Genomic DNA, 27,845 nt, shown 5'->3' on the forward strand with positions numbered 1-27,845 from the left:
TTAAAGTTCCCACAATAAGTTGTTCTCTTGAGTTCCCACTGTTTCTACATCCCAGTGATGGCACTCCTCTCATCCTTCCCCTAAACCTAACATGGATTAAACACTTGTGTGGTATGTGCTGGTGTGAGTGAATAAAGCTGGAGTGCACCTGCAGCTGGACAAGATCCAAAATATTTGAGTGCTCCTGTATCCATACCCATCTAAGATGGTCGGAGTAAAGAAAAGAATGTTGATAACCCAATAAATTTATGTTTGCTGCACAATCTTCAGACCAGATACAAACCAATCTTGATCTCCACATACTTTGGGCTTATGGCAGCCAATGCATTTTGCCACTTAAATATACACAATTGTTTTAGTACCTCAACTGAAAATAGACAGCAGACTTATGAGAATCAGAAAAGAGAGGTTAATTTGGATGGTGACTCTTTATCAGAACTGCAATTTGAAAATGAACAAACCTGTTTAAGGCTCTTTCAGGCTTGAAATATTTGAAGTTTTCCTTTTTCTCTCCCTTAATGCCATGTGATTTATATAGTACCGTGTCTCAACAAGCATTCAGTAACCCTGTTTTAAGAAGAAAATGTTGTATGCTCCTGTAGTTTCTTTTCAAACTAAATGGAAATCAGTTGAATCTGCTTTTGATTCTACTGTAAATTTATTCATTTTGCGAGTAGAATGAAATTACATAAATGTCACACATTTCCACATTTACCACATGCTGCCTAAACATTGCAATTAAAATGCCTGTTTCGCTTATGTCTTAAAGTATTGTGCTTTAAAGTCCAATTAAATCAAAGAGCTCTCTCCTAGTTTACATTACTATCAAAGTCCTTTACTTTGATTCCCAGCCAGTATTTTTTTGCCAACGTTCACATTCGTTATAGATATTATTGTATTCCACAACTTAAACTTCCTGTTAATTTATTCACACCTTTTTTATTTTCGAATTTTGGGAAAAAAAACCATAACATTGACACAGGAATTCACAAGTATAGTGAGTTGTAATTTCATACTGGTGGGATGCTTGGTTATTCTGGCTGATGAATTATGGAAAATGTCCCAACCAAACATAGTTTCCGCAATGGTCTAGTGGGCGTATGCCCTGTGTGGTGTGCTACTAGGCTGCAATAGTTTATAGCTGTGATATGTTCCCTAGTCTAAGATAAGGGACTACGAAAACATTTTTTTTTTCTGAAGGGGACAGCAGCTTGCCCCTGATCCTGATTACGGAGTAAGTGGTGAAACCAAAAGGTGTACTGGAGTAGGTGGTTCCTTTCACAGTTCTGAACTTAAACATTGGTCAGTAAAGTGATGTACCAGAGAATGGTGTAACGTTAACAGCAGTACCAACAGCTAAAGGTTACAGAGCATTAAACAAGAAAAGTTGCCCATGTTGTTTCATGAACACTTAGATACTATGTATTTGTGGGAGAAAATCTAAGGAAAAATGTAATTCTGAGAAGATATTGCTTTGACAATGATTGATCTGTTAATCTGCCAAGTTCGCCAATGACACAACAATGGTTGGCCTTAACAACAACGACGATGAGATGGCATACAGAGATATAGAGTGGAGGTAGAGCAACCTGCAGAATGGTGTGAGCATGGCAACTTGAATCTTAAAGTGGAGAAGGCTAAAGAGATCATTGTTCACTTTAGGAAGGTGCAGGCTGACCATTCCTCACTGCACATAAATGCTCCTCCATGGAGAGTTAGGAGCACCAAGTTTCTGAGAGTGCACATATTAGACAAATAAACAATCATACCTGGTCCTGGAACACCACCTTTTTAGTCATGAAAACATAGCAGTGTCTCTGTTTCCTGAGGAGATCGAGGTAAGCAAGCTCCATTCATCCCCAATCTACCAATTTTTGCAGCAGCACCGTTGAGAGTGTCCTGACCAGCTACATTATCATCTGTACAGGAATTGCAAGGCATCTGACTGCAAGACCCTACAAAGGATTGTAAGGACTGCTGAGAAGATTATTGGGGTATCTCTTCCTCTCATCCAGGATATTTATCTAGGGTGCTGTTTATGCATGACGCATAGCATTGTCAAAGATCCCTTCCATCCATTCCACAATCTCTTTGTCATCCCACTCCCCCACCATTAGGCAGGAGGTACCATAGCATTAGAACAAGAACTATTAGGATAGCTTCTTCCCTCAGGTAGTGAGACTACTGAACTCCCTGTTACCACTCGGGTCTCATCACACATGAAGTGACAGTACTGTTTATTTTTTAACTCGGGTCATAAATGCACCTTATGTTAAATGCCAATCTTCTGGAATATATTTTATTATTTGATAATTTATTTTTGGAAATACTACTTTGTGTTGTGCCCTTTAGCCTGGAAGAACCTTGTTTCATTTGGCAGTGTACACGCAGATAGTTGATTGACAATGAATTTGAACTTGATGGTGTGATGGATCCCTGATGATATTCAATACCCCACCTACTTTCTCCACAAGCCACTGCTTCTGAGAGCATCAAAACAATAATAATAAAACTCCTCTGGTACTAAATGGTTATCCCCCTACCGTTAGGAGATGGCTCCCCTACTGCCCATATGCATAGACTTTCACTTTATTTGGAATTTGGAATTCGAGACCTCCTTCTTACAGACCTGGGATACTTATTTCAATGGATTGCTTCCATCCCCACAAGGAAGTCAGTTAAGGCTGCATGAGGCTGCATGTAATAGGGACATCAAGATGAACAGTATAGTCTTGAACAGTACTGTGCAAAAGAGCATTGACTGCACTGCACTGCTGCAAAAAAAAAATCATGACGTATGTGAGTGATGTTAAACCAGATTCTGGTATGGGTGTCTATTGTGGACTGAGAGTGGGAAGGGGGGAGGGAGAAGGGAATCATGGTTGGGAAAAGGGGAAGGAGTGGGAGAGACATTCTGTAATAATCAATAAACCAATTGTTTGGAATCCAGTGACTTTGCCTGGTGTCTCAGCTTGGGTGTGTTCCATCCTCCCACCTCTGGCACTCCTCTGCCACCTGTCCCACACCCTTCCTGCAGCGCTTCACCCTCGCCATTCCCAACATCTTTGGCTCCTGCCAGGTTTACACGCTCACTCTCTACTCCATGTTGGCAAATACTGTGCAAAAATCATAGGCACCCTAGCTATATACTGTATATGTGCCTAAGACTTTTGCATAGTGTCTCATTATTACTTTAGACTGTGCTTTACCTACTAGGCTGTGTAAGTTTGATTTACAGTTTGTTTATGCAATGCCATTGAGTTCTGAACCACCTTGTCAATTCTGTGTCTAGCTGACTGGAGACTGTAGCAGAATTCCTAACCCCCGTGCAGATCCTGACATGCTGCATTATTCTTGAGTATCACTTGTCAACAAGTACTTGGAGTAAATAGTCGCTGAAAGCTGTTAATACTACAAATTGTAAAATTGCTGAAATTCTTTCACCCACCTGGAAACCTAGAGTGTTCAGCACACACTGTCACAACAATGTCAAATAATACTAACATTTTCATACTTAATAACCCTGAAGAATGCAAGCAACAGCAAGCATTGGGGAATTAAAAAAATCTTAAGTTTTTTCACCATTCCCTTTAAACCAATACCCTTGCCATATATCTAGGGAATCATAGTTTAACCTTAGTTGACCTGGCTAGAGAAAAGTCCTGGAGTAACTTGCAGATCACTCTATAAATTTTTTTTAAACCTACGACAGATAACTGCTGGGTTGATAAACTGATCTGCATCCTACGTGGTATTAAGTTCCAGGCTGACCCTCAGTCAAACTTGCTCGTGTCTGGATCAGGGTGAAAATTGACAGTGGACTTCATAGAACTCAAGGTTAAATGGTGAGCTGATTGTTCGGCATAGTTCCGAATAGTTATAGAAAAGTACAGCACAGGAACATGCCTGTTGGCCTATCTAGTCTGTGCTGAACCATTTAACTGCATTCTTCCACTGACCTGCACAGGTCCATAGCCTTCCATACTACTATCATCGATGTACCAATCTAAACTTCTCTTAAATGTTATAATCAAACTTGCATGCACCACTGGTGCTAGCAGCTCATTCCACACTCCCATGACCCTCCTGAGTGAAGAAGTTTCCTCTTATGTTTCCTTTAAACTTTTCACCTTTTGCCATTCACCCATGACCTCTTATTGTAGTCTGGCCCAACCTCAGTGGAAAAGCAAATGAGAAAATCTGCAGATGTTGGAAATCCAAGCAACACACACACAAGATGCTGGAGGGACACAGCAGGCCAGAGAGCATCTATGGAAAAGAGTACAGTTGACGTTTTGGGCCGAGAATCTTCATCAGCACCCTTCCTGCTGAAGTGTTTCGGCCGGAAACATTGACCGTACTCTTTTCCATAGATGCTACCTGGCCTGCTGAGTTCCTTCAGCATTTTGTGTGTGTGTTGCTCAGTGGAAAAAGCCTGTTTGCATTTACCCTATCTATACCCCTTACAATGTTGTATACCTCTATCAAATCACCTCAAATCACCTCTTAATCTTATGCATTGCAAGGAATAAAGTTGTAACCAAGGCATAAAGTTGTAATCTTTCCTTGTAGCTTGCATCCTGCAGACCCAGCAACATCCTTGTAAATTTTCTCTGTACTCTTTCAATCTTATTTTCATTATTCCTGTAGGTAGGTGATGAAAACTGCACCAAATACTCCAAATTAGGCTTCACCAATGACTTTTAGAACTTCAACATAACATCCCCTCTCCTGTCCTCATACTTTAATTTATGAAGGTCAATGTGCCTAAAGCTTTCTTTATGATCCCATCTATCTGTGATGCCACTTTCAATGAATTATGGACCTGTATTTCCAGATCCCTTTGTTCTCCAACACTCCTCAGTGTCCTACCATTCACTCTATAAGGTCTACCCTGGTTGGTCATACTGAAATGCAACACCTTGCACTTGTCTGAATTAAATTGCTTCTTCCATTTTTCAACCCTTTTTTCCTGTTGCAGGCTATGATGGTCTTGCTTCCTGTCCACTACACTTGGTGTCTTCTGCAAATTTGCTGAATCAGTCAACCACATTGTTATCTAGATGACAAACCACAATGAACCCAGCATCGATCTCTGCAGAACTCCTTTGGTCACAGGCCACCAGTCTGAGAGGCAACCATCTATTACCACTCTCTGACTTCTTCCCAAAAGCCAATATCTAATCCAGTTTACTACCTCACCTTGAATGCTGAGTGAGTGAACCTTCTTGTCCAACCTCCCATGCAGGACCTTGCCAAATGCCTTGCTGAAGTCCACGTAGACAACATCCACTGCCTTGACTCCATCCACTTTCCTGTTAATTTCATTGAAAAACACTACAAGATTGGTTAGACATGACCTACCATGCATGAAGCCATGTCTATCCAAATACTCATACTTGGTCCCTTAGAATACCTTCCAATAACTTTCCCACTACTAATGTCAGGCCTATATTTTCAGAATTTATTTTCAGAGCCTTTTTTTAAAACAGTGGAACAACTTTGGCTATCCTCCAATCCTCTGCTCTCTCACCTATTGCTAAGGATGATTTAAATATCTCTATTAGGACCCTGGCAATTTCTGCACTTGCCTCCTGCAGGGTCTGAGAGAACACGTTGTCAGGCCGTGGGGATTTATCCTCCCTAGTTTGCCTCAGGACAGAAAACATCTTTCCTGAATGGGGTCCATGAAGTTGATGCTGCTTTGCCTCACTTCTGTAGACTCTGCGTCCATCTGCTGAGTAAACAGAGATGCAAAAATATTCATTTAAGATCTCCTCCATCTCTTTTGGCTCCACACATGGATTACCATTCTGATCTTCCAGAGGACCAAGTTTGTCCCCTACAATTCTTTGGCTGTTAATATCTGTAGAATTCCTTAGTATCCTCCTTCACTTTATTTGCTAGGACAAAACTCATGCCTACCTTTAGCCCTCCTGGTTTCTTTCTTAAGTGTTCTCCTGCATTTCTTACACTCCATAAGCACTTCATTTGTTTCTACCTGCCTATACCTGCTATGCACCTCCTTTCTTTTTCTTAACCAGGGCCTCAATATCTCTTGAAAACCAAGGTTCCTCACACCTGTTATCTTTACCTTTTATTCTCATAGGCACTTACAAGCTTTGTATTCTCAAAACTTCACTTTTGAAGGCCTCCCACTTACTAGCTACATCTTTGCCAGGAAACAGAATGTCCCAACCCACACTTGTCAGATTCTTTCTGATACCATCAAAATTGGCCTTTCTTCAATTTAGAGTCTCAACCTTGGACCAGACCTATCTTTTTGCATATTTACTTTGAAACTAATGGTATTATGATCATTAGATGCAAAGTGTTTCCCTACACAGACTTCTGTACCTGCCCTGTCTCATTCCCTAATAGCAGATCAAGTATTGCACACACTCTCATTGGGACTTCTACACACTAATTAAGGAAACTTTTCTGAGCACATTTGACAAATTCTATCCCATCTGGTCCTTTTACACGATGGGAATCTCAGTCAATATGTGTAAAGTTAACATCATCTACTATAACAACCTTGTGTTTCTTGCAACAGTGCGCAATCTGTCTACAAACTTGTTCCTCTAAATCCCTTGGATTGTTGGGTAGTCTGTAATATAGCTCCATTAACATGGTCATCCTTTCTTATGACTCAGTTCCACCTGTAACACCTCATTAGATGAGTTCTCCAGTCTGTCCCGAGTGAACACTGCCATGACATTTTCCTGAATAGTAATGCCACCGCTCCTCCTTTAATCCCTCCCTCTTTGTTGCTCTAAGACAATGGAACCCTGGAATATTGAGTTGTCAATCCTGCCCTTCCTGCAACCAAGTCTCACTGATGGCTACAATATCATAATTCCAGGTATTGATCCATGCCCTGAGCTCATCTACCTTTCCTATGATACTAGATCAGGGTGAACATTGACAGTGGACTTCATAGAGCTCAAGGTTAAGTGGTGACATGGTTTTTCAGCTTCATTCCTAATGTGCTCACTCTTGTGTATCAATAGCAACTTAGCATCTTAAACCAAGTGGCTGCCCTTCAAATAGATGTTTTGTTGTGTTATTAGGCTGCCCATCACTGAATTAGAATCTGATCATGTGTATTCTACCATGAGTACCTGGACAATAATTAGATTAAGACTTGTTAAAGATCACAAAGGCAGTTAGAGTAACTCCTGTTCCAGATAAGATCAGCGGATTGTATACATAGAGAAGCTTTCAGTGATCAGATAGGCAGTGTCATCATCTCTTGGTGGAGTTAAGAAGGGATAAAATACCGATTGACAGCTATGATTGTTGTTATCCATGGAGGTACTTCAAAGTCCTTCCTGACTGTAAGGAGGAGGTACAGTCTTGAATACCCTTTGGCTTGTAAGACAATAATAAGGGTAACTGGGTGAATATCCGGGTACACTTCATCCATGGATCTTTTAGCTCATAGTTCTTTGCAAATCACTAGATATTTCTTTATAAGGTCTGTTCATTTTCCAATTTGTCACTGAATACACAATTTACCCTTTTATTTTGGCTCTCCAGAAAGGGTGGCATTAAATCAAGTCAAGCCAAGTTGCTTCTATTGTCATTTCAACCATAACTGCTGGTACAGTACACAGTAAAAACGAAACAACAATCCTCCAAGACCACGGTGCTACATGAAACAATACAAAACTACACTAGACTACCTGAAACAACACAAAACTACATTAGACTATGTGAAACAACACAAAACTACATTAGACTTCAGGCCTACATGGGACTACATAAAGTGCACAAAACAGTGCAAGGCAGTACAATAATTAATAAACAAGACAATAGGCAGAGTAAAGGACAAATTACAGTATAATAATAAATTATATAAATGTAAATGTTTTAGCAGGAATTGAGAAAGAAATGAGCAAAAGTTGCAAAGGGAGTGGAATGGTGTTCAGTTGAGTGTGTGTGTCTGTGTGTAGTTTGGTGTCAGACTAGACTCTGGGAATTGAGGAGTCTAATGGCTTGGGAGAAGAAACTGTTACACAATCTGGTCATGAGAGCCTGAATGCTTTGGTACCTTTTGCCAGATGGCAGGAGGGAGAATATTACATGAATTGGACCAGATCACAATGGTATACCTCAAAAATCTAGGGGTTATACCTGGCAGTGGGGTTGGCACTGATTTCTAAAGCTTGATAGAAACGATCAATTTTGAGAGGTTTTGGAGATAAATTGGAAGGATTTAGTGAAAGGGTTCCAGGAAGTATGACCACCTTTTATACTACCATGGACTTGTTACTGTATGGTATAATTTTATGTATAATTTATATTCTGTGCTTTCTGCACCTACAAGCCTGTGATGCTGCAGCAAACTTGTTTTTCATTGTACTGTATTTCACTGTTAATTTGATCTTGCGTGTGTACCGTTGGCTTGCTCTTCAATGGAGAGCCCGGTTTCAGGAACACGTTCTTGGCAATAAATGTGTTAAGGAACAAGCAACTGGTAACCTCTTTAAAATTGAGCCTAATCATAATTATGTTTTACTTCACGTACACATCATCTTCACATCCTACTGCTTATCTGATAAATATTGTCTCATGTCCTCCAAACAGGCTACCAAGCACTATCGGACTGTCCACCTGCTGCTCTGAAATTACTACCTTCTTATTTAGGACCCTGTCATAACATGGTTCTGATGGATTGTCTTGGTGACAATCCCTGGTGTTTGGTGACAAGGGAACAGACATCCCTATTGTCAAGCAGCCCCTATGTTGTCAGCAGGACCTGTATTCCTATAGTGTGGCCAGAAGCACTTCACATCTGTGCTTCAGGCTTGCGACTTGAGCCATTTCGTCTTCCCTGGCAAAAATAAACCGTTGTCTGACTTACAAAATTATTGAATACATGTGTAATAATAGTGCAAAAAGCAGAAGTCTCTGAGGGTAAGATAGCAATCATTGATTCGTACCTTTATTATAAAGGCTGCATTGTATATCTTTATGAGCCCTTTAGATTTTGGCTTGCAAACACTGGAGTTTTGTGTTTTAGATAAAATCTGCTAACTAACAGTCAGTCCTGCACACCCAGTGAGGGTTAGATTATGGTTAACTCAGGGATCCATTTACATAAAATCAGTCATGTTCATTTCCTTGTTATAATCTGACAGCAAAAATTGCTATTTTGTTAAGTGTTTGCTTGTGTATGTGAGATTGAGTGTGTGTATATATTGGCATATACTATGCTGCCAGTGGTTCAGAATGGAATTGCTGGCACTTGACCTTTTAAACACATACATAGTCAAACTGCAAGTCATAAACTTACTCTTCAGTAGTTAGCATTTTGTGTGTCAATACAATCTTCCCACAGTGCGGGAGTAGAGTTGAATCTAGCTGACTATTTCCCAGAATGTAGGATGGAAAATTGCTTGTCAGATCTTGAATAAGCACTAGAGCCTGATAACCTGGAAAATAAAGTTAAGGAGATTTAAGTTCCTTTTTTAATATTTGTGTTTCATTTTAATTTTCAGTATTTATAAGTCCCAGTTTTAGTTTTAATTTTTTTTTAATGAGAAGTTTTTAAACATAATGGAACTAAATGTCAGAGATATTCAGTAGCATATAATGTTTTTGACAGCATTGACTGCTGGTAAAGCTGAGATATGGTCAAAGCTTTCAGTGTTCTGGGGCCAGAGCTTTTGATATCCCATTAGACACACTACTGCAGCCTAGGGATGTTGCTGAATGCTCTTAGAGTTTCATGCTCTCATCAGTTGAACAAGGTATATCAATCGGACATAGGGTAATGATAAGTATTGGGCCCAGGCCAGGAAAATCTGTGCCATCTTGTAGAATCTTGTATATGGTGTTTTAATAGATCTCTTTCTTAAAATAAAACTTGAAAACACCTCTCAGTGTTGTCTGTAAGGATTTTGTGCTGAGCTAGGATTGCCATATTTGATAACTCTTTGTTCTTGAAAGTTAGCTTGGAGATGATCTTTAACATTCAGTTCCACAGTGATTGCTGCGTGAATCAGTTTTCGCCATAACACACCTCATGCAAACTGGAAATCAAATGCTCTTCGAACGGATTGAATGATTATTGACCAGGGGTGAAAGAGGTTTTCCTTGATATTCAATTTCCTAATGCTGTTTTTATTTCGTGTCAGAATTTCATTTCTTCCAGAGTGAAATGCGGAGGCAACTGTTTCAGGGATGTTTTCTGTATATCTAGGAATGTGACCAGGCATTTCCTAGCAGATGTCTTTTGAGCATTATAGGTATATGTGAATTGCTTTATTCTGAGAGTGCCTGTGGTTCAGTGATAGGACTGATTGGCAAATCAAATGCTTGCAGTAATCTTCTCACCATACTGCACCAATATCCCTCATTCCTCTCCTCCATTCTCCACTTACACCACCCAACTCTTCCACTGTCAGAGTTTCGACACCAAAACCCCTGAACTGTTCAGTTCTTCAGTCGAGCTATTGTAACCCAAGTTCCAAGCCAGAACCCTTGATCTGGATCCCCTAGCCCCACGGTCCCATATATCCCAAACGCCATCGCATCAGGCCTCAACCTGGCATTCTCTAATTCTCCTCCAACACCTTCTTCTGGAATGAACCTGGCCTCAAAATGGAGAACCTGGCACCACGTATTTGATCTCAAAATTAAGCATGCCCTTTTAATATTTGCCAAGATTGCCCTTCTGGACACAACTGAAGTTTGCACTGGGGTTCCAACAAAACAGCATTATTGTTAGGCCACCTGTGCTTCACCCGTCAATATTGTTTGGGGGGTACCAGTATTGCTAGGTACCACTTTCCTATTTCCATTATCACTTATAACTTGTTCAAAATCTTTAAAAGAAATTGGTGACCTATAGTTTCTTTCACATAGCGCAATATTGCTTGCATTGTTTCACACACCTTGCCCTTCCTGCTCCTCCAGCAAGTAAGTAAACTTTGCATGGTAAAAGTGTATAAGGTATGTTCTATTGCAACATCTTAGGCTTGATAGAATTTAACTGCAGCATTGCTTTAATATACTTTTTGGGCAGTGTTGATTGCTAGCCTGGTAATTTCTACACTCCTATCAATTTCTTCTGGCTTATTTGCAACAATATCCTGGAGATTTGTCTCTATTTATGGAAGGCTCCAGGATACTCTATATGCAATGTGACTCCTTTTAAAGGCTATTGCTCTGTCAACCAGTAAGACAAGCATATTGGCCAAAATAGTAAGCCCTCCATTGATCAGTGTCAACCATGGATGTTGTGTCCTAGCTGTCTATGCAAGCCATGATAGTATGATATGGAGAGCAAGCTATTGCCCATGCTGCAGGCTTCCCCTCTCCACAAAGCTGATTAATCCAAAGGTACAGCAGAGACTGATACAGTTTAGCAACGATAGTGTTGCAGGAGTTGCCAATCAGCATGGAACTCAACATAGGATTGCCTTCAGGATTCCACCCACAGGGTTTTCTTTGGGCTTTACTCCCAAAACCTTTCCCATGAGTGGGTAGAGCTAAAAGGCAGCAGAGGCTTGGGATCATAGTTTTCCTTCTCCAAGATGAGCTGCAAACTCTGAGCTGCATCTGCCCAAAGCGACTGGTTTTATGGAGCTAGTAACCCACACTTGCTATTTCTCCTGTCAGTAGAAACAGTTCCTTCGGACTTGGTGGCTAAGCCACATGTGAAGACCAGGAGCTGTACTGGGGTGTCGGAGGCTATCTGAGATGCATGCCATTGGGAGGATTTAATAGGTAGTGGGAGCTTATCCCCACGACTGCCCCTGGCTATGACAACCTTAAGGAACCTGAAGTAAGTAGCCAAAATAACAAACCATAAACAGCAATAGTAGGGAACGTTATTTCGTTTTTGTTTTATTGGATTGGTTGGGACAGCGGAATGAAGTCTATTTATTTCTTCTTTACCTTGAGTTTAATTGGATATAAATCTGGGCTGAGATGAGGGCAATTTGCTTCACTTAGTAGCTTCTAGGGAGTGTTAAGGATTTTGCAGGGATTAATTGGAATAGAGAACTTTTAATAATAGCTTTTTAATAAAGTTGTGTCTAAATATCTAATACAGACCAGAAAAAGCAAAGAACACTGTATTGCTCCATTCCTACCAATCCTCCAGTTGCTAAAACATCAATTGACACAACTTAACAGTGAGCTAATCTTCGACACAACTTTCTGCCTTTCTTTTGATTGGTCTGTCTCATGGAACTTTACTAAAACTCTTACCTAATTCAAAGTATCTCTTATTGACAATTTCCTAGTCCCACCCCACATACTTTGCCTTATCAATAATTTGCTCTTATTAGTTCTTGATTAATCTTCACCTTTCTGAATAATAATTTTTGTTTTCAGTAATTTTTACACCACCGCTGTTAGGCTGGCTGACCTCTTAATTACTCAGCCTATTCCTTTCATCCTTTTTAAATGATGGAATTACATTCTAAGTCATCCAGTTCTTCAATACCATGGCTGTAGTCAGAGTCCACTGAAAAATGATGATCAGTCATTCCCTTCTTTCTTTTAACAGTCTGGATACATTTAATTAGGATAGGTGAATTATCTACTTTTGAAGGTGATAATTTCTGATCTGTTTATCTCATTCAATGTTTAAGACTTCCCCTTAAGTGTAGTCTAACACTATCTGATCCCCTTTCGTGCAGCCGTGCACAAAAGGGGACCAGATATTGAGACTCGGGTATTCACTATACCTGAGTCTTAAGCCACCATACTGTTTTTATTTTTTGGAATATAATAAACTTTTCCTATTTTTGCTTGCTGTATGTGCTGAAAACATCTTTGGGATTTTATTGACTTCGCCTTCTAATATTTTTACATGCACTTCGTTTACTTTCCAAGTTTCTCTCTGGCATTTTCCTTATTCTTCTAGGTCCTCTGATTATTGTGATCTTCCATTGAGAGATACATTTCCTCTTTATATTCTACTCAATCATAAATGTTTTTTGAAATCCAGAGCACTTCATCTTTTGATTCTCAACCCTTTCCTTTGCAGGAGCATATTGAGCCACATTTTTGTCCAGTGACATGAAACTGTTCAGATGGTTGTTGTATTTCTCATCAGGAAAATAATTTTCAATTGCATACTGCTGGAAAAATGCAGTGCTTTGTAATTGGATGTCTGCAGTCAGTGGCCACTTTATTAAGTACACCTGTACACCTCATTAATGCAAATATCTGACCAACCAATCATGTGGCAGCAACTCAATGCATAAAAGCATGTAAATTCAGTTGTTCTTTAGACCAAACATCATAATGGGGAAGAAATATGATCTAAGTGACTTTGACTGTGGTATGATCATTGGTGCCAGAAAGGGTGGTTTGAGTATCTCAGAAACTACTGATCTGGGATTTTCACACATAGCATTCTCTAGAATTTACGGAGAATGGTTGAACAACAAAAAAAAAAATCATCCAGTTAATGGCATCTGTGGATGAAAATGGCTTGTTAATGAGAGAGGTCAGGAGAATGGCTAAACTGGTTCAAGGTGACAGTAACTCAAATAACTATGCATTACAATGGTGGTGTGCAAAAGAACATCTCTGAATGCATAACACATCGAACCTTAAAGTGGTTGGGCTACAGCCGTAGAACACAAATGTACACTCAGTGGCAACTTTATTATGTACAGAAGGTACCTAATGAAGTGGCCACTGAGTGTAGATATATATAATGAGTGAGAGAATGTAATGATTACCTAATCAACTGTGGCATGACAGGCACCAGTGACAGCTGGACTGATCAATACCTAAAATTGGCTGTTACCGCCATCAGCCTGAGTCCAAAGAAAGCAGTTGTGGAAAATTACCATTAGAATAACAATATTAAAGATCCCAAAGACTTTGCAAAAATAGCTCTCCTCAGACAACATGACAACCTCCAACTTGCAGAGCTTCTACAGCATCTAGATGCTTCATTGTCCTCAACATGTAGTACCTGTGAACATTCCTTCACTCCCAGAAACTGTCAGGATTGCTATTAGAAAAATGATCCAGAGGTCCAAGACCTAATTATGTGCAAATGCAAAGTATTCTTAGATTGGAAATTCTACCTGTGGTATGTTAGCTTACTCACTGAATTCAAGGGAAGGAACTTGACTAACATCTGCAAAACTAATTTCTTCTGCAGGATAACTCTGTTCTTTGCCACTAAAGGTTACACGAAGACTGGTTAACATAGATCAATTTTCCATGTTTTGGTACACTGTCGCTCAACAAAGGCAAACATCGATGATAAAATTCACCATCACCTAGTGGCACCTGCACAGACTTCTGATATGAGTATTTGAAGATCAAGATTTCACATCTGGGTTAAAGTGCTCTCAACTCCTCTGTGAACTTCTGAGATAGTATGCGCCAGACAGCTCAAAGCATGGAGTAATACCACCAGTGCTTTTATCACAGCAAGAAACTACAAATTGACCAAAGAAAACAATTCAAACATGTCCTCATTGACCAAGGACAATTTCCCAACAAGGTAGCCCTGGCTGTTCCAAGTGGAAAAGGAACATTTAGAAAGACACTGAGAATCTCAATTTCAGTGGAATAATGGCATGAGAGGGGAACTGGCCGAAGTTGACTGGAAAGGGACACTAGCAGGAAGGACAGCAGAGCAGCAATGGCTGGATTTCCTGCGAAAAATGAGGGAAGTGCAAGACAGATATATTCCAAATAAGACATTTTCAAAGGGAAGAAGGACACTATTGTGGCTGACAAGTGAAGTCAAAGCCAAAGTAAAAGCAAAAGAGAGGGCATACGAGGAAGCCAGAGCTAGTGGGAAGATAGAGGATTGGGGAGCTTTTAAAAACTCGCAGGAGGAAACTAAGAAGGTCATTCGGAAGGAAAAGATGTATTATGAGAGGAAGCTGGCGACTAATATCAAAGAAGATACTAAAATCTTTTTTTAAGTATATAAAGGGTAAAAGAGAGTTGAAGGTAGATATAGGACCAATACAAAATGACACTGGAGATATTGTAATGAGAGAGACAGAGATGGCAGACGAACTGAATGCGTATTTTGCATCAGTCTTCACAGTGGAAGACATCTTCAGTATATCGGACATTCAAGAGCGTCAGGGAAGTGAAGTTTGTGCAGTGAAAATTACGACTGAGAAGGTGCTCAGGAAGCTTAATGGTCTGAGGGTGGATAAATCTCCTGGACCTGATGGAATGCACCCTTGGGTTCTGAAGGAAGTAGCGGGAGAGATTGTCAAGGCATTAATGATGATCTTTCAAGAATCAATAGATTCTGGCATTGTACGGGATGACTGGAAAGTTGCAAGTGTTACTCCACTATTTAAGAAGGGTGGGAGGCAGCAAAAAGTGAACTATAGACCTGTTAGCCTGACATCAGTGGTTGGGAAGTTGTTGGAATCGATTGTTAGGGATGAGATTACAGACTACCTGAAGGCACATGACAAGATAGGCCAAAGAGATCATGGTTTCCTGAAAGGAAAATCCTGCCTGACAAACCTACTGCAATTCTTTAAGGAAATTACAAGCAGAGTAGATAAAGGAGATGCAGTAGGCGTGGTGTACTTGGATTTTCAGAAGGCCTCTGACAAGGTGCCGCACATGAAGCTGTTTAACCATAGAATTATAGGGAAGTTACTAGCGTGGTGGAGTATTGGCTGGTCAGCAGAAAACAGAGAGTGGGAATAAAGGGATCCTACTCTGGCTGGCTGCCAATGGAGTACCACGGGGGCAATGTTGGGACCGCTGCTTTTTATGATGTATATCATGATTTGGACTACGATATTAATGGATTTATGGCTAAATTTGCCGATGGTAGAAAGATAGGTGGAGGAGCGGGTAGTGTTGAGGAAACAAAGAACCTGCAGAGAGACTTAGATAGTTTAGGGGAATGGGCAAAAGAAGTGGCAAATGAAATAAATATTGGAAATACAATATTGCACTTTGGGGGAAAAAATAAACGGACAGACTATTATTTAGATGGGGAGAGAATTCAAAATGCAGAGATGCAAAGGGACTTGGGAGTCCTTGTGCAAGATACCCTAAAGGTTAACCTCCAGTTTGAGTTGGTTGTGAAAAAGATGTATGCAATGTTGGCATTCATTTCTAGAGGTATAGAATATAAGAACAGGGATGTAATGTTGAGGTTCCATAAGGCACTCGTGAGACCACACTTGGAGTATTGTGTGCGGTTTTGGGCTTCTTATTTTAGAAAGGATACGCTGACGTTGGAGAGGGTTCAGAGAAGATTCACGAGAATGATTCCAGGAATGAAAGGGTTACCGTATGAGGAACATCTGGCAGCTCTTGGGCTGTATTCCCTGGAGTTCAGGAGAATGAGGGGGGATCTCATAGAAATATTCCAAATGTTTAAAGGCCTGAACAGATTAGATATGGCAAAGTTATTTCCCATGGTAGCGGATTCTAGGACAAGAGGGCACGACTTCAGGATTGAAGGATGTCCTTTTAGAACTAAAATGCAGAGAAAATTACTTTCATCAGAGGGTGGTAAATCTGTGGAATTTGTTGCTATGAGCAGATGTGGAGGCCAAGTCATTGGGTGTATTTAAGGCAGAGATAGATAGGTTCTTGATTAGCTCGGGCATCAAAGGGTATGGGGTGAAAGCAGGGGAGTGGGGATGACTGGAAGAATTGGATCAGCCCATGATTGAATGGTGGAGCAGACTTGCTGGGCCAAATGGCCTACTTCTGCTCCTGTATCTTATGGTCTTATGGTCTCAAATTGATTCATTAGGAGCACCCAGGACTAATGCAGTGGATAGGAGTACCCCAGTTCCAAAACTATCCACCCACCAGTCCTACAGTCACCTCTTTCTCCGTTGTGGCTTCTACACCAGTCACTTTGGATCCCTAGAACTGGAGTGGGAGCAAGTTGTTCTTGACTCTCAATATCCAAGTGAGAAGATATGTCTACACTGATTCTATCCTGGTTATGGTTTAAATGGAAGAAATATTATTCTTATTCTGCTCTTTTATTATTACTTGCATGTTTGCTCTGCTACCCTACTCTGTAGGAGTCTGCACTATACTAGCAGTTGTGTTTTTTTTGTTTCTTAGTTAACTCCACATAGCCTCACATTTTGATCCATGTAGCGTGTCAACCCTCCTAACAGCTGTAATTAATTTTAACAAATAGTTTTGCACTCCTTGCTCCTTTCATCCCCAACTCTGTAACCAGGAATTCTGAATGGCCATTTCTGCAATTTTATAAGTTCTAATGTTATATATCTATGTGTCTGTTCATCCCATCAATTCATCTGCCTTGCTTCACTGCAAGGACTCAGGGGAAATATATACTATTAAGTGCTGCCAAATTCCTTTGTTTTCTTTTTTCTAACCTTTGGTTCCTTTGCCTTCCAAACTCGCTGACTAATTCCCTGACTTCCATTTCCAACTTAACCTCTCTTATTTCAAAATCAGTTTAATTCCCAACCCCCTCTCCAAGCTACATCAACTCCTCCCTAAGGGTCGCTTGTAGCAATCTCACTGCTTCAATAAATTATAATTTTTTCCATGTATGATCTATTGGATAATAAGTAGTTAAGTATATTGCAAGTTACTAATAGATACACCTTATAATAAATAATAGTGAACTTGGAATTTCTTACAAGGTATTAAAACAAGAAGGAATGGATGGTGATATTTTAAACTCAGAAATACATCAAGGGATTGATGTCATTTATGTAATATGCATGATTATAAATTCTACAGTTTATGTACGAATATACGATAATTAAAGCAATGAGCTTTCACCAGTGTTCACTGAAACATTCACATTTTTTCTTCATTTCAGTCCATGTATTTGTACTACAATGTACATTTAGTTTTTAACCCTTTTGGATTTTTTTTCATTACTTTCCAATTTCAACATTTTTGGTTTCAGCTGCAAATATTACTTTCGCCTGACCAAATGTTGCTTTCTGTTCTAATCTTGAACTGTGATTCTTGCCTTTTCTGAGGCTCGATTACATGCTTTTTAACTATCATTAGGAAAATATGGGAGAAGTATAGGGAATTCATTGTTGTGACAGACTGATGGTGATATAGCTTTCTTGTTTTTCATCTGCTTTTACAAAGCTTAAAATAAGCTCTCCAAGAGTTTCTTAAAATTCTTTGCAAATATAAACTTCATATTAATAGTGTTCTAAAATGATGTTAATTGGGACTTGCAGAGCAAAAATTCATCCTTGGACATACCTATTTTATGAAGCCCAATGTGCATTGGTAGCATGCAAGATGACCTTATGTAAATATTCTACTAAGTAAGATCAGACATGTGGAATATCCTGTCCAGTGATAAACAAATTATGTTTTGGTTAATTAAGTGAGTGACAGGCATAAAAATTGATCGCTGTCTTTAAAAATTTATATGGGTAGATTTGTTGTTTGTATAGAATCCACACTCTCTTCTCACAGCAGAATATCTTCCTTGCTTAAGCTCGGCATGTAGAGAAGAATTAACGTATTGGGATTCTCGGGTGGGTGCAAGATTATTGTTGGGGATTTAATCAATAAAGCGCTGTAACCTGTGATTGCAGCAAAGTAGTAAGGGTTTGCAGTGTGTTCTACTAGGATATTTGAGAGGTGGGGGGAGGGCTTCCAATCTCCAGTGGAATGGAGGGTAATTCCAGGTTCAATGACTAACTGACCTTACTATTTCTTTCGGGAACTTGGCTGGGTTAACATGGACTGTCTGAGGTGTTGTATTACTGACCATGAAGTAGAGGTTCTGATTTCCATTGCCACACATGTTACCTTGGAGCTACTTCAAACCTGAGGCAAATCTGTTGATTCTCCTCTGCAAATAGAGTTAAATTTAACTTTAAACTTACTTCATAATTCTAGTGATAAACCATAATGATTCTGTACTTCACAGCAACCTATTGTTATGCGACTCAGATTCATGGCGAGGGGGCTTAATATCACCTTACTTATTGGAAAGCAAGAGATTTATATGGAGGCTGGGTGTTTCCAGCTCACATACTAACATAGAAGCCCCTCTATTAAAACATATTTTTAGTAGATCACTGACAAGTTTGTCGTAAAGTGTGCTGTCAATAGTCTTACCTCTTGCTTTCCATCTGTAGTAATATTGCACCACATGACTCAAAGTACACTTATACTAATTTTATTTGAATGATACAAGGAAGTAACATACCTGATAATGAAATATTTGCTTGCCAACATAAATGCAATTAGTGCTTTATTTTTGCTCGGCACTGGGACCTCATAATACCAGGAGCTGGTAATATTCACCATGTATAACATAAGATGCATCTGAATAAGGCTGATTTCATAAGGGAGTGCAAATATCACATTTATTAATTCTGTAATAAGAATGCTGTAGACTGAAAATCACATAGAATCTGTCTAAACAAATATATTAGGATTTTTACATTATTTAGATTACACTGGCATGCCTATACAAATCTATTTTCAACTTTTTTTCCAGTGTTTCATTGGTCTATTCATATCAGAACAGAACTATTGCTACTACATTTTCCATTCAGTTATTTTTTTACTCTAGCCTCCTAATGGAGACTGCTCCCTTCCAGGCTCCAATTTTAGACTGGAAAATGGCTACTTTTCTTCCCATTAAAATTGATATTGCTGTAGGTTTTCAACAAACACCATTTGACAACTGTCACCTTCCTGTTTCCCCTCCATTCCTATACATCCCTTCTCCTTATATTCTGTACAGAATCTAACAAAATATGTTGTCAGAAGAATTGAGCTTGGATGACAGTTGTGGATCCACGTGAAAATGTGTTTTCTTAGTCTCCTTGCCACTTCTGGAGATGCTGATTTATTTTTCAGTAACATATCATGGCTCCTACTTATCTTTGGTATCTGGCTTAACTTGTCATTTTATTAATGAACTTGCCCAGCAACATATGTAGGTGTTTTAGTAATGCATTGCACTGCAGCCTGAACCTGTGCCTACTTGGGTGCCTTCCTTGTGTTCAACTGGAAAGCAAGTAGGAGGAAGAACTCAGACTGATTTTTGACCTTTTCCGTATTCCCGTAAGGCAAAATTAGTGTCCATTTGACACCAACTGTCATCATTTAAATATTTTTCCTTCTTTGATGGCGGAGGCATAGTATGCTATGTTAGCAAAAGCCTTCTTGTGAAACAAGTTGGTACCGTGTAAGATATCTTTGTCATGTGGTTTCATAAGGCCACAATGACTCATATCAGTCTGCTAAAACAACAGCACTGGTGTTCTTTTGCGGTGGGTCAGAACACAAGTTAATCCTGTAAGTGATCACTCGAGCAAGATGAAGAGGACCTAGAATGCGGGAATTACCCTTCACAAAAAAGAGAGGGCAGGCAGAAGAGGAACAATTACCTGTATACCAGTTGGGGACAAGGGAGCAAAGCATTGTTAGAAACAGAAAGAAGGCATTTGGGTTCAGCAAACCCCAAGCACATCTAATTGCCTTCAAAATTATTTATACCACCCCATTCCAGTTGCCATTCATGGTAATTTATTCTACAGCTTTTAATAGTCTTTTAGTGAAGCAGTTCCACTTGACATTCCTTCTTACCACCAAGTTTCTAAATTTAAACTTGTTTCTCCTATATTTGTACTGTAACAAAGTTATGTACTCTTGTGAATAATCTGCAGCATCAACTTTTTGATCACTGAGAAAGTTATCAGTGCCCTTCACAACTGTGAAAACTTTAATGGAGGCACCCTCAAGCAGAACTAGCTCACTTTCCTTAGAAGACGCAGGAGGTAATCAGCTTGTACAATACCTGCTGCAGCTGTTCCTGTGTTCTAATCTCAGTCACAAGAGATCCTGCCATCAAATTTGAATCCAACTTCCACAGGTGTTAAACCACAATTGGCAAATGAAGTATTTTATATATAATAGTCAGACTTTTGTATTTGTATGGATTGATTAGTTCTTGTTCCATGCTGTTAAATGAAAGGTGCCTGTTCATTTAATGATCACATACAAAATTACATCTCTCCCTAAGGACCAATTTCCTCTTATTGTGGGGAAAACAGTTGAATTATGAGGTGAGCAAATATATGATTAACATTATAGAGCAGTGTGTGTGTGATAAAATATTCTACTGGAATCTTGGGGGGGGGGCGGGGTGGAGAAGTACAGTTCAACATTAGCAGCATCAAACTCAGCACTTTGATTTTTTTTTCAGCCCGTGCCACAAATTGTGCAGTCTTCCACAACAGGTATATTATAGATGAGAAATGGAAAACCTTTCCATTTTCATTATTGTGCATCAGCATCAAGCTCTAGGGTTTTTTTTTGTGTCTCCAATTAGTCATCTGTTGTATTCACATCATGTGCCAAGTGAGGACAGTTTGTTCGAAGGGCTATGCCCACCAGCAGCTCCGTTGGCAACACCCAAACTCATCTGGCAAATTACAATCAGCAGTTAATCTGGACTAAATTTAAACTAATTCCTGGCATCATTGAGTCCCTTTGGATGTTAGTCTATGCCTGGTCTGTAGTGATGTGCATGTATATACAAATGAAAGAAGAATATAACTCCAGCACAAGAACAACTGCAAAAAATCAAGTTAGGATTCTAGATCTTTTACATCTGTAGCACAAATTTCTGTCCAGATAACATGATCAAAATTACATGAACACTAGGATCAATTGTACAGGCTAAACTGTACTGTGCATTACATTATACTTGAAGCAGTATTTCAGACAGAATCTTCTAGGATTCATTTCTTCTTGATGTAGTCTCTTTGTAACTGAAATATTCAGAACACTGTTTTAATACATTCTGTTAGTCTGTCCAGCGTGCATATTCAGCCCATAAAGGGTATTTTCTCTGTATTTGGTCTTTTACTGTTTCAACAAACCCTATACATTATGTTACAATTGGTACCATCTAAATTATTTAATGACGGGATAGTGTTGTCTTCTCTGTTACAAGAAAAAAAATCACACACACGCGCACTCATATTGTGGGGGAAGTCATGATATGCCAGTCACTGCAAACCTTAGGGACCATATAAAAGCTTGCATTGACGTAGAGTTGGAATGTATACGATTTGGAGGTATTGATATTCTGAGTTATCCGGAGACCACTGGAGCTCTGTGAGAGATGTCTTTGTTTATCGGTTGACAATCAAGAGGAAGTTTGAAAAATGGAAGGGTTTCAGCTCAAGCTAGGTTAGGCTGGATGATCATCAGTAGGGACTGCTGGCAGCTGTAGGTAAGGGTGATCAGAGAACAGAAGGTTGTAATGGAGATTTGGAGAGGTATTGATTTGAATTCTAGACCAGATATGCCCTTAAGGAGAGCACTGTACAGCTGAAGAGGTATCAATGCCAGAAAAGGTCTGTGTAATATACCAATGTCAAACCAGACCATCTTCTGCCCCCTTGTTCCACTTAAGCAGCATCAGTAACAGAGAGGTATGTTCAACCGGAGTAATAACAGTTGATGGAGAAGTACCTCCAGATCTTTGTTAGTCAGCAATAAATAAAAATAATAAAACAAGGATCCTTTGGGACTTTTTAAATAATGTTTTCTCTCTATTTGTCTTCTTGGAATCGCTGTAGTGTTTTAGTCCCCGTGTTGACGGGCATCGACCTGGATTTGCCTGGCTGACCTGGGACAGGCCTCATCACCGACACGTGTGCATCTCCACCACTTTGCGGCACTGCTTGCACTTGACGAAACAACACCAGTGGAATTTACAACTGCACCTTTCCACGATCTCCACCTCCTCTGTATTGAAGCTACGACCACAACACATGAGTTCGCAGCCATCAATTGCCTTGGACGTCTTATTGCACTGACGCCCAGAGGTTCCAAGGACCCCATTCTTAATGTCATGATCACAGAAATCCGGACTTGAATCAAGGTACACAAGGTCCTCATCTGTGTGTGGCTTAAACTGAGAATTTTTGGGCACTAAGACTCTTGTGGATCCAATTTTCCTCTGTTCAACTTCAGTTGCTCCATCAAATTTCTCCTTCAGCACATTGCCTACTTTCCTAAATGGAGGCATGGCTTTCCAGCAAGTCTTCACTTCACATGATCCAGAAACTCCATGGCATTTACATTCCACCCTCATGTTGTTCAAAATGGCCTGAAAAGAAGAGTGCATAGTTACATATTGTAGAAAAGTAACTGACGCTAAACTGTTTGAGTGCTTGATGTGGTGGAGCACACAATATTGTTAATGTGTCACAGTTGTATTTATAAAGATCAGGGTTGAATGTTTGTTTTAACAGCAAACCATGACTGAGTATGGAAGCAGCTGCATCCTTCAAGGGGTGGCGTGGCTTTGATGGGGGATCTTTTGATGCTGCTTAATTTCTGGCACATCCTGCTGTCGGGGAACATTTACACAATACCAGCTTGCAATGTGTTTTCAATCTTAGATTTTATTAAAATGTCATAAGATGGGAAGTAACTATTTTGTACAAGTTTTTACAAATGGTTACTGTGTCCTGAACATAACTGAACTGGAATAATGGGGGGATTTAGAAAATGGACCTAGTTTTGATAAGACCAGCCGGGTAAGAAGATAGAAATTCTTGAATCGAGTTGCGAGAGAATTCTGCAGAATGAGTGGTCTCAGTGTAATGGTACAAATGGTAGGGATGAAAAAGAGTAATGGCATTAATGGGCAATGTTTAGAAGGAAAGGGAATGACTGAAAGAGACTTGGGTAGAGATAGCAAAATGGTTAATGTGAATAGGAATTAAAATGGAGACTAAGGGAAGAAGTCTAATGAAGAGAAAGCTGCTTGAGTCATGGTAGATAATAAGAGGAATTCTGAGTAAAAATTAATAGCCAAATGCAACGGTTACCAGTGCTTTCTCTAACAGAGGAAAAATGCAAAATTGCTTTTTTTTCCCTCCTTGTATCTGACATACTTATGCATGAAGGCATCCAGAAATGCACAGTCTTGTCTAGCATTTGGAATGCCATTACAGTGTCAGAACACCACTTCCAGGAAATTCAGATGTGCATATCAAAGGGTACTCAAGCAGAACATAGCTTTAATAACAATTATGAGGCCTGATATGGTAATAGTCAAAGGGGACCTGTCTGGTCAGGTCTGAGTTATAGAATATGCCAATTGGAACATCTCTTGAGTTGGTACCTTTTAACATAATATTTTGCCCTCACTGGAGTCACTTTAGGGATGGCCACCTTGTTCTGGCCCAATTACTACCTCAGCATTATTGCATTATTTCCCATTGTCACCACATCTGAACTGAATATTCTCATCATCAACCCTCAGTAGTTGATCATAGTCCTCCCATCAATGTTTTAACCTGACTGTCTAGGTATTAATCCCTTATGTACCTAAATCTGACTGAAGCCCAAGCCCTCTCAACTCCCACTTATGTCCCCACTGTGAATCCCCTCCTTCCTCCAGCAACTGACAGTCTGTGGTCAGGACTTCCCTATTTTCCACTGCTTGGAACAGTAATTCAAAAATTTCTAGAAAAGGCCTTTGAATGAATTAAAGTAATACCAGTTCTATACACACACACATGGGCCTGTGGTTTAGTTGAGCATAGATAATGATGGACCCTATGAAAAAAATTAAACTTAACAGTGTATTCAACTGTACTCCTTATAATGCATGCTTGACTAAACAGAGTACCTTCTCATGGATATTGAAAATTATTGATACAACAATAACCCCTAAATATTAATTTGCCTCTGTAAAATAGCCCATGTGTGTTAGTTAGTGGTATAGTCTTGAAGGGGGCTGGTGGGGTGGAGGGATGTTAGGGCAAAGAGTTTGAAGGAAATTTGGGGAAAATAAAGTCAGATTAATGTGGTTGAGTATTTAGTGAGCACTGTGGACTCAATGAGCCAAAAAAACTGTTTCCATGTGGTATGAATCCATGACTCTGACTTTTTCCTACAACATACACACAATACTTGAAAATAAAAGCAAGGAAAAACTCATTTAAATTTGAAAATTTGGATTTTTTTAAAACAAAGGTCCTAATGTATTAAGGTAGAAATCATATTTAGACAAAACAAAAAATTATTTTGTTCATAACAAACATTATATCAGCAACAAATACACAAGAAAAACATGATAATTTAGTTGGGCATTAGTAAATCAACATGTTGCTTATGGTGTTTCCAGAGAAAAAGAAACTGGTTATCAAATGATTCCACAGAATTAATTTGGCAGGTATGTCTACACTTAATAGTTCAGTTGCTGTTTGCACACAAATATAGAATTATTCAATGCTTTCAGTAAAGACAGTAATTGGTATTGAAATAGTCAGATAATTTGAGCTGTCTGACATTGACGTAAGTGAAGTAGACTACATAACTCTAGGTATTATGACTTTGTACATAGATTAGATCTCAAGATTCCAAAATTACTTTATATCCAGAATTCAGATGCACCACTTCTCCCAAGTGATATGAGCATCACTTTGGGTTTTAATTTCAGGTGCTGTAATTCCAACATTATTCTTGGGAAGGAGAAAATAAGAGAAAGTAATGTAGGGGGATTATCAGTGCTCATGCCTTGAATGAAAGTATTTTTATTAAAAATGCCCAATAACTCAGCATGCTTATTCAGCAGGAAATGTCTCAAACTTGTGTATTTTTCTGTGCTAAACCAGCTAACAGTACTACTTCATCAATGACCTCTGTGCTTTTGGATTAGAAGGTGAAAAGTAGTTGGACATCCTTCTGATTTTAACACTGCAATGTCGTGTATAAGCACATGGATACTGAGTTCCTTTGTGATTCACCATTTGCTTCATATTCTTCTATCATTCATAGTTTAAGATGGACAAATTATGACTAAATGGATCGGTTATAGAAATTAGATTGCCCAGAAATTACATTGTGTAATAATCTTCACTCAGCACTATGTGATTGAAAGTATACTTGTTATGGAGTGAAACAATATATTTTCATCGTTTTATGGTATCTCATGTTATTCTGCTAATTTGGCTGGGGTCTTTGCTTTTTCTTTCTTTTGAAGCGTTACAGAGGAATATTATCCAAGTTGTACAGAGGGCAAATATTGTTGAATGCTCTATTGACAACCGAGTCTTTGGTGTATGGAGACTACCTGGGACCTCACTAAATGCCTTGTGTATGCAATCTGCCCCGTTGGTACCAAGCTCACCCAATGATGTCCCTTCCGACCCTCTGAATATCCTAGGCTCACTTTCCAATCTCCAACCTCCCTTCAATTAGCCGACATCACAACCAACCAATCAGCTCAAACCCCTAATCCAGACATCCCCTAAAGTCCCCACAAGAGGCTCCATTCTTCACCTATAACAACCACCTTAGGACATTAGTTAATCAGCCTAACTCTGGGCTCTAATCATAACTGCTGACCATTTAATTCCCCCTTTCCTGTCATTCATCTGATTGTTGATCCAAGTCCTGGTCTCATTTAGACCAAAGTTCATAATTTCTCCTCCTCCAATCACACCCTGCCTACCATCCTCCAAGACATGGCCTTAATCCTGGGCCTATGTCCCTGTTTTTGTTCATGGATAGGTGTAATGTCCATTCAGCAATTAATATGGAACATCATTGCTACAAATAGACTGGATTACCCATGCCATTAACCTTTATACCTAGTATCTGTGGATCCTATTCTGTCAGGGTCAACTGCTTTAAGAGAAGAAAAGAAGAAAGATGTAAATAAAGAGATATTTTGAAACAACAAGACCAAGGCTGGATTAAACAGTGTGGAGGAATATAGAAGAAATAATTTACCAGAACCAAACCACGGAGAATTAATTTTTAATGTCACTTGATATTCTTCTTAGAAGTCATCACCCTGACACAGTGGTGTCAAGAAAACAACCTCTCCCTCAATGTCACAAAAACAAAGGAGCTGGTTGTGGACTACAGGAGGAATGGAGACAGGCTAACCTCTATTGACATCAATGGATCTGGGCTTAAGAGGGTGAACAGCTTTAAGTTCCTCAGCATACACATCACTGAGGACCTCATGTGGTCTGTACGTACTGGCTGTGTGGTGGAAAAAAGTACAACAGTGCCTCTTTCACCTTAGACGGTTGAAGAAGTTTGGCATGAGTCCCCGAATCCCAAGGACTTTCTGCAGGGGCACAATTGAGAGCATCCTGACTGGCTGCATCACTGCCTGGTATGGGAACTGTACTTCCCTCAATCGCAGGACTCTGCAAAGTGGTGCAGATAGCCCAGTAAATGTGAACTTCCTACTACTCAGGACATTTACAGAGACAGGTGCGTAAAACAGCCTGAAGGATCACTGGGGACTCGAGACACCTCAACTACAAACTGTTCCAGCTGCTACCATCTGGGAAATGATACCGCAGCATTATAGCCAGGACCAAAAGGCTCCGGGACAGCTTCTTCCACCAGGCCATCAGACTGATTAATTCCTGCTGAGACAATTGTGTCTCTAAGCTATATTGACTGTCCTGCTGTACATAATATTTATTACAAATTACTATATATTGCACATTTCGACAGAGATGCAACATAAAGATTTGTACTCCTCATGTATGTGAAGGATGTAAGAAATAGTCAATTCAATTTAATTCTAATGTTTTGCTGGTGCTTCTCCACGAGCTAATATTTCAAGTATATAATTTAAGATCATATTTATGCACTATTAAGTACAGTAATGTTTTTGGGGGGAAATGGGTACAGAATGTCAAAAGGATTGCAAGAATAATAGGAAATTACCATTTCCTATTATTAGAAATTTGCAGCACAATACCAGTCAGTAGCTAGCTCCGAAGCAACATGCACAAAATGCTGGAGGAATTTTGCCAGTCAGACAGCATCTATTTAAATGAATAAACAGTTTATGCTTTGTGTCGAGACTCTTCATCAGG

At 39.5% G+C, this 27,845-nt stretch overlaps 1 protein-coding gene across 2 annotated transcripts in view; it reads right to left on the minus strand.

Annotated features, from left to right (window-relative positions):
* Positions 1–19,129: 19,129 nt before the first annotated feature.
* Positions 19,130–27,845, minus strand: part of wnt4 (wingless-type MMTV integration site family, member 4) — a 34,833-nt gene continuing 26,117 nt past the window's right edge. For both annotated transcript variants that reach the window (XM_063033377.1, XM_063033378.1), the window contains exon 5: positions 19,130–23,092. In XM_063033377.1, coding sequence (XP_062889447.1) covers positions 22,625–23,092 — 468 coding nt within the window. In that variant the 3' untranslated portion in view covers positions 19,130–22,624. The remainder of the gene's footprint in view (positions 23,093–27,845) is intronic.

This window comes from Mobula hypostoma, chromosome 25 (assembly GCF_963921235.1).
Source record: "Mobula hypostoma chromosome 25, sMobHyp1.1, whole genome shotgun sequence".
Lineage (NCBI taxonomy): Eukaryota > Metazoa > Chordata > Chondrichthyes > Myliobatiformes > Myliobatidae > Mobula > Mobula hypostoma.